Below are 8559 nucleotides of genomic sequence, written 5' to 3' on the forward strand. Positions count from 1 at the left end.
TCTAAAAGGGCAATTCTACACCTGCGTACATGCAGTTATTTGCACCTTGGGTGGATAAATGCACAAAAAAAGCACCACTTACATACATATGCTCTATTCCAGGGGAGAGCAACCTCAGTTGTGTTTTAAAGATTTCCACAATGAATATGCATGACATCTATTTGCACACAATGGAAGCAGTACATGCAAATCAATCTCATGTATATTCATTGTGGAAATCTTGAAAACTGGACTGGGTTGTGGCCCTCAAGGACCAAGGTTATCCACCCCTGGTCTATTCTACAAGATAGTGCATGTGCTATAGTGGTAACTGCAAGCTTCATTTCTAATCTTGTATTTGGTTATCTTTTTGTGTGGTCCCATGTCCACTTCTTAGAGGCAGTGGGATTGTAGCACAATAAGACAACACACAGATGTGGCTTGGAAAAGGGTATTTTATATAGAAACTAGTGGAAAAGGCCCGTTTCGAAAAGAAATGAAACGGGCGCTAGCATGTAGTTTGTTTTTCTGTTATTTTTGTCTGTTGTAGACAGCATTTTTTTTGTAAAAAGTTGTATTTGTATTGTAATTCTTAGTAACATTTTTTACATTTCATAGTAAACAATATGTTTTGTATAATGTTTGTTACAATCATGTAAAAGGTGTCTTTGTTCTGGTACATAAATGTTTTTTTACAAATGCAAGAGAACAGATATATAGTGTTGAAAACATAATATACATATGTCCATCTGTAAATATCAGTTTTGTAAGGAACATGGGAAGTTTGTGAAATGTTTTTATAATAAGTTCTTAGATTTGTAACATTTCCTTGTATACAATATTTTTTGTATAAATTTTGTTACAATCAGGAAAAAGGTGTCCTTGTTGAGGTCCGTCAATGACTTTGACAATTGCATCAGAAGAGTTCTTTACTCTTGAAAAGGCAACATAGAGTTGTCCATGTGTAAATACTGGTTCTGGAAGGAAAATCCCAACTTTGTCAAAAGTTTGTCCTTGTGACTTGTTAATGGTCATTGCAAATGCCAATTTCACAGGGAATTGTCTTCTACATAGTATAAATGGTAGGTCTGTGTTTGATGGTGCCAGGTCAATACGTGGTATGAAGACAGTACTGCCAGCACTTGATCCACTCAGTACTTGACTAATGATAAGGTTGTTTTTCAAGTCTTTGACTATTAGGCGAGTTCCATTACATAATCCTTTTTTTGTGTTTAAATTTCTGAGTAGTATAATTATTGCACCAATTTTTAAATCTAGTTTATGTGGTGGCATCCCAGTAGGAGTTTGTTGATGAAGAAATTCCACAGGATATAAGTGTTGTTGTTCTTCTGTTGAGTCATTTATGGAATCGGTACTTAAGTAAGCTATTGTGTTTCCTTGTAAGATATTGAGAACGTCGTCATTAATTTTGTCTGCATGTGTATTTTTTGGGCAAAGAATAGTCTTTTGTGCAAAGTTTTCAACTGTGTCTGCAGCAATTGAGTGTCCAAAAACAGCTTCTACTATATCTGTGTAACAAATGTGCTGATCAGGTATTTCAATCATATCTTGGAAACCATTTGGACATGGTAGATTGCCATTAGCTAAATCCATGAGCCAGTTGTTGTATTGTGGATCTGTACAGCGTACGTTGTTGTGTAATTTAAGTATGTGAAATTGTTTCCATAGTTTATTAAATTTAATACTTGATTCAATAATGTGTGTTCGATTAGCATGTGGTACGACTGGTAGAGTTTGTCTGAAATCTCCACCTAGTAGAAGAACTTTTCCCCCAAATGGTTTGTCATTCTTCATGATGTCTTTAAGTAGTGTATGTACAGCAGAAAGTGCCATTGTGGGAGCCATAGTAGATTCATCCCAAATTATTATGTGTGCATCTCTAAGGATTGAAGCATTATTGGAGTTTAATCTGATAGTTGATGTTGAGTTTTCAAGTAGAGGAACTGGTAATTTAAATTGTGAATGATAAGTTCGTCCTCCAGGAAGTAAGTTTGCTGCAATTCCTGTTGATGCAACGGGAAGTGCGATTTTACCTTCTCCTCGGATGGTACTGAGGATAGTTTTATATGTATAAGTTTTGCCAGTTCCTGCTGGGCCATCTAAGAAAAAGCAGTTGTTGGATTGTTGTTTGTCATTGCATGCAGAAAGTATAGTTTTTAAAACTTCTTGTTGGTCATGGTTTAAGTTTTGTTGCATTATTTCTGCGTTATGCTTTTCTTCTGCAGCTTTGAATGCAAGGGTAGGATCTTCAATCTTCTGTGTTATTTTTGGTAAGCCGAAGTGTTGTAGGTTTTTGCCATGTGTTTGAAAAATACTTTGTATTTTAAGAAGGCATAATTGTTCACAAACAGTGCATTCTTGTGTGCATCCATGCATATGTGTAAAATCTTCTAGCATAAAAGTTTTATATTTTTCATAAATTTGTAAAGCATTACATGGTGCTGCAAAAACACAAATGTATGCAAAAACTTCACGTATTTGTTGGGGCATGCTGCATGTGACAGCGTCGTCTAATGTGTTTTCCCACACAGCTTCATCATGAATGAGTCCCATTTTTTTTGCTGCATCTTGGAATGTATTGTAGACAATATTTTGAACAGTTTTTAAGTCTTGAAAACACTTAGCACCAGGTTGGTGTAGTAGAATTAGTCTTAGGCAATAACGTTCGGGATCTGAAGGTAAATTAACTGCATACATCCTGCCAATTGTTTTATTGTTTTCAGTTTTTCTCTGTTTCCACTGTCGTTGTTTTTTGTTGAAGGTATAGTACATAGGAATATCAATGTATAAAATGCTGTTTGCAGGAGGATGTTCAGCATTAAGTTTAAACCATGCTGTTAAAGTAGTGTCCTTTGTTTTAGCTGTTTCTACTGCAATGGTAATGTTTTTTGGATGGAAAACAATGCTTTGTTCATCTGGCAAGTGTACTTCTAATCTCTGGATAGTGTGTGTTTGGTGATGCATTTCAAATGCATTAAGTCGCCATGCAGCTTCAGGAGCAGTAACATATCTTGAGTCTGTGAAGGTTTTAATTTCATCGTGTTGTGAAGTTTTGTGCTCTGTGATGAGGACATTAGCACAATCATGTCCTTTATACACATATTTGAAAAGGTATTTGACACTTTTAATAGATGCACAGACTTCTACATTTATATGTGAATTGTATTTGAGTAGTAAGAAAGGGTTGTAGGGGACTACCCAACTGTTATTAATGATTTTTCCATGTGAAAGTGTACCAACACCATTATCTCTTCGACGGTATTTAGGGTATCCATCACAATTTTGAATAGTTTCATTTTGAAAGGATTTGGGGAATTCTTTTGAGCACTTTCCAGAAACCATGCATGGTAAATTTAAGGTGGTGTTATTGCAGGGGCCATGTATCATATGTTTTGCAACAATAGAATGGAGACGTGGGAATTTTTGTATGTCAGGTATTTCTGCACAAACGATTTTATCAATTAACTCTGTTGTTTTAGGCTTGTGCTCTTCTGCTAAGATGAGTAAAATATGTGCATGAGGTAATCCACGTTTTTGAAATTCTATGACATGTATTTTTGCAAGAGGGATACCAAGTATGTGTTCTTTGCATATGTCTTGTAGTAATTGTTTGAGTTTTAAATGAAAGACTCTTGCCAATAAGTCTGGTCGAAATTCTGACGTTTGTCCTTTATGTAGGTTTTCAGTAATTTCTTCCCATTTAGGGTTGCATGTCATAGTAATAAATAGATCTGGTTTTCCATATTTCCGAACTATGGCCATTGCATCTTGATAATTTTGATGCATATTTCTTGGGCTTCCTGAAAATGTTGATGGTAAAATGAATGGCTGTCCTGGAGTAAATTGTGGATCTGTATTTTCACTGGCAAGGTGGTCCATTAATCCTTTGTATTTTTCAACTCGTAAAAGTTTTTGGTTTTGTCTAATATAATTTAGTCTGTTGGCCTCAGTTTTAATATAGGCATCCACAAAGTACTGTTGGGTTAGTTTTCCAGCTGAAAGGAAAGGATTGAAATCCTCTCTGATAGCAAAACGGTATCCATAGTACTGCATTTGTGTTACTCTAATTCTGGTTTTTTTTTCTTTGTTGCGCATGTTCCTGAGACATTCAGGTTGTTCAGACAAAGGAATATTTATCCCCCAGCTCTGATCTCCATATGGGAATAGTAACGGATATACCATAGGTTCAAGGTTTGGATCTAACACACTTATTTCAGTTTGATTTGTTTGTTTTTCTGTGTTTCGGCAGTGTATTATCAGATCTCGATGTAAAGGAGGCTCACCTTCTGTGTTTTGAAAAATGAAAGCAACCTCATTGGCTCTGGGTGCATTGTATCGGCGTGGATCATGTTTCCGATCTTGGACAATGGCCATAGAAATTCTAGGTGGTTCTATTGTTAGTCGTTGTGCTTCTGCTATACTTTCATTCTCTACTTCATATAGCATTTTACAGGCGTCAGCAAAAGGATTTTCAGATGCCATAAAGTTGCTTAATTGTGTCATTAATTTTTCATGGATGTGTGCATTTGGTAAGATTTGTAGTCTTTGAAGAGCTGCTTCGTCTGGATCTAGAATATATAATTGAGCAAACTGTCTTTGTTTCTCATTGTCTGGATGCAGTGATCCTGTTCTATGGTAAATAGTGCCATTGATTCTAAAGCAGTAAGGGCCATATCCAGGTGGAGGTGAAATGTTAGCTCCCATAGATGCAAAGGCTAAGGAACTATTAATGGAGCGAATATTTTCAAAGAAATTTTTAGAATATTGATGTTCCCCAGACAGAAGCTGCTGTATAAGTTCATTAGATCTAATAGGTGGAAGATATACTTTTCCCTTACTACAGCACTTTGTAAAGAAGTTGTCAGAAGGTCTTTCATTGTTGAAATGTTTAGCTTTGCAAAAAATACATATAGCGTTCATTAGACCACAACTGTAGTATGGAGTGTTGTTCTCATTTACACAGTCCATTACTGCAATTCCTTTGTTTGAAGTTGTAGAATGTGTCGTGACTGTTGGGTGTGCTAAATCTTGTGGTTTTTCTGTAGCTGTTAGTCTCTTTTTGTGTTTGTATGCTTTTCTTGTTCTATTTCTTGGTGTTCTTTTTTTTTGTTTTTGTATGTATTTCTGTTGTAGTGTTTTCCTCATGTAGACGTGGTTTTTTTTTATTTTTTAAAGCTGCACGCCTTTTTCGTTGTGCTTCTGTTTTACTTTTCGTACGGTTAGTCTGTTCCTCATCAGTTAATGTTGTAGTATTTGTTTTCATGGACCTTTTGCTTGTAGTAGCTTGTTCAGTTAAATCTGCATTTTTCTGCTGAGTGACAGTAGCACATGTTTTTGTTAAGGGTGTAGTTATTCCATCTTTAAGTTGTAGAAAATCTTGATTACTTATTGTTGTTATATTCTGTTGTCTTGACCTTTTCCTTGCAGTTGGTTGTTCACTTAGATGTGCCTTTTCCTTCTGGCTCATAGCCGCACGCCTTTTTTTTTGAGCTTCTGCTGTTTTTTGTTTAAGTTCTGTCAAGTGTTCAGTACTAAGTGCTGATAGATTTTCTAATCTTGACCTTCTCCTTGCAGTTGCTTGTTGACTTAGATGTGCCTTTTGGTCGTGGCTCATAGAGGTACGCCGTTTTCTTTGAGCTTCAGTTTTGTGTTCTTTACGTTCTTTCACTTGTTCAGCAGTTAATTTTGTTATATTTAGTATCCTGATACTTTTGCTTCTAGTGGCTTGATGTATCTTCTCATCCTCAGTTAAAGCTGCACGCCGCTTTTGTTGTGCTTCAGCTTTTTTGCGTTTACGTTCTGCTACTTGTTGAGGAGATATTTGTTTGATATGTTGTTTAGTGCGCCTTTTCCTTTTAGTATCTTCTTCATATTCTTGTACTTGTTCATCCTCACTTAGAGGTACATGCCTTTTCTGTGGTGCGTGAGATGTTTGTTGATGTTGTGTCTGGTGTTCCTCAGTTATTATAATATTTCGTATAGTTGATTGCTTCATTTCATGGTGTTCTGTAGTTTCACATGTGTTTTTCTTCTGAGTGTGAGTAGGCAGTGTTTTTCTTATTTTTTTCTTAGTATCCTGTTCAGGAGGGGTTATTTTTTTTTGATAGGTGTGATCTGCATATTTACTACAACTGGCAGTCTGTGAGGTTTTTGGTTCTGTAGTATCCATATCCAGTGAGAGTGCTGTATGAAACTGTATATGAGAAATAATGTTGACAGTGAGATGCACAGTTTTTCTTTGAGAGATAGATGCTGTGTTTCAGAGAGTGAATGAGGAATCACTGTTTCTCTGTCAATCTGTCAGGCAGGTTATGGTTTTTCTGATATCCTGTTTTATAAATCACTGTCTGCTATCTGTCGGCTGTATGTATGGTTCAGATGACAACAAAGTGTAGATGAAAGGCTCAGTGGAATTCTGTGTTTCTGAGTATCCTGCTCGCTGTATGTCCAGTGTTCTGAAAGAAATGAAGGGGGGGGGGGGGAATGTAAGTTAGCATGTGAGGTCAATTGTGTATTAAAGTGAAATATTATGACAGAGTATGTATATGATTGATGGTAAGTATGTAGCAGTATGTGTGACACAGAGTCTGTATATGTGACACACACAGTATGTGAGAGAGACAGCAAGTATCTTGAAAGACACAGAATGTGTGAGCTCCAGAGAAAGAGTGGTTGTGAGAGAGAGTGTAAGAGACAGTAGTTGTGAGAGAGAGAGTGTAAGATAGTAAGACAGAGTATGTGTTCGTGTGTGAGTGAGAGAAAAATATGTTGAACTTAAAGGTCACAGTTTGTGTGAATAGTTTTATTTCCCCCAATGCATGTGTGCCCATCAGTTTGTCTCCCTTTGTATTTGCTTCATGTTGTCCACCAACCTCCATACCTGTTAGTAGAGTGTATGAGAGTAGTTGATGTGCGTAGTCTGCTTCACAGTGTCAGTGTAGTGAGGTGTCTTGTTGGTATCCTGTTACTTGTGACATTTGGTAACACCGTCCTAGTTCTCTCTGTACGCTGTTCTGAAACAAATGAAGCAGACAGTATTGAAATTATGTAATTAGAATAAAATGTAAAATGGAATAGCTATGGAGCAGTAAATATGAGTGACAGAAAGTGAGATTAAATAGATAGTGAGTGTGTTTGTTTTTCAGACCTGGGGGGGGGGGGGGGGAGTGTGTGAGGAGGGGTGAAGTGGATTTCAGGTTGATTATGAATGTGTGTCAGAAAGAGGGTGACATGGTTTATAGTTGTACTGTATTTGTTTGGTGTCGTTTGTTTTTGGAGGGATAAGGTGTGGTGAAAAGAGTTTGTGTGAGAAAGTGAGTGTTGCAGAGAATTGCAGAGGGCGGCGGAGGGTTGTGAGAAACAGAGTTTGTGATAGAGAGAGAGATTGTCCATGGATCCATACCGTGCATCAGTGTTTGCGTGTGAGATTGGCAAGGGGGTGGTGGGATGATAGATCAGTGTGTGTGTGTGAGACAGAGTATGATAGGCTTGATGTTTGTTTAGGGCAAAGTGAATAAAAAGAGTTTGATTGTGTTCAGTGGTTTTGGCAAAAATGTTAAATGTATCTGATGGGAATTATGTATGAAAGTGTAATTTTAGCAGAGAGTATGTATGTGAGTGTGAAAAAGTATGTGTGACACAATGAATATATATGTCAGAGAGACTGACTGTATGTGTCAGATAAAGAATATGTGTGAGAGACAAAGTGTGTCTGAGAATGTAAGGTGGGAAGACACAGAGTGTGTGTTTATGTGTGAGACAGACAGAATCATTTTCAATTTGGTAATCACAATTAGTCTGATTTATTTCCCCCAATGCATGTGTGTGCATAAGTTTGTCTCTGCTTCTGTCCTGTGCACCTTTCACCATGTAGCTCCATACCTGTTAGTAGACTGTGTAACGGCAGTTGGTATCCATATTCTGGTTGAGAGTATCAGTATAGTCAGATGTGTTACGCGTTTCCTGTGATGTTGCTTATTTGGTGAGAGTGTGCTTCTTTTCTGTGTCTGTAGTTCTGAGAAAAATGGGAGGGGGTAGAATTGAAATCATCACGTACTGTCAATTTAATATTGAAGTAAAAAGTTTAGAATGAGTAAATATCACTGGTAGAAAGTGAATGTGTGTGAAACAGATATTGAGTGTGTGAGTGAGACAGGGTGGTGAAGAAGAATTTTAAAGTGGATTGGTGCATGAGTGTCTGTGTGTGCGTATCACAGAGAGAATGTAACAGAGTGAATGGATTTTTACAGGGAGGAGGTAGCAGAGAGCTTGGAGCGTGGTCAGTGTTGGTTTGAGCTTGTGTTACATGTTTATAGGGGTGCTATTTGGAGTTCCTTTAGTGTGGTTTGTGTTTTAGAGCGATGAGGTGAAGTGGAATGAGTGAGTGTTTTAGAAAGTGAAGAGGGTGCTTCAGCAGTGCTTTCGGGTTGAAGGAGGCAGGGAACAGAAATTGAACGTGTGATAAATGGTGTGTACATATCCATATTATACAGGATTATGTGTGTGAGAGATCAGAAAGGGGGAAGGGGAGTAGGTTTGGACTTTCTTTAGGAGAAAGGC

General features: G+C 37.3%; 1 protein-coding gene across 1 annotated transcript; it reads right to left on the reverse strand.

The window, feature by feature from the left end:
• Positions 1-629: 629 nt before the first annotated feature.
• LOC115468943 lies at positions 630-6259 on the reverse strand. Its single transcript, XM_030201123.1, has one exon. The coding sequence runs from the start codon at positions 5143-5145 to the stop codon at positions 790-792; it is 4356 nt and encodes a 1451-aa protein (XP_030056983.1). The 5' UTR covers positions 5146-6259; the 3' UTR covers positions 630-789.
• Positions 6260-8559: the final 2300 nt, after the last annotated feature.

Source organism: Microcaecilia unicolor, chromosome 4 (assembly GCF_901765095.1).
Source record: "Microcaecilia unicolor chromosome 4, aMicUni1.1, whole genome shotgun sequence".
NCBI classification, from domain to species: Eukaryota; Metazoa; Chordata; class Amphibia; order Gymnophiona; family Siphonopidae; genus Microcaecilia; species Microcaecilia unicolor.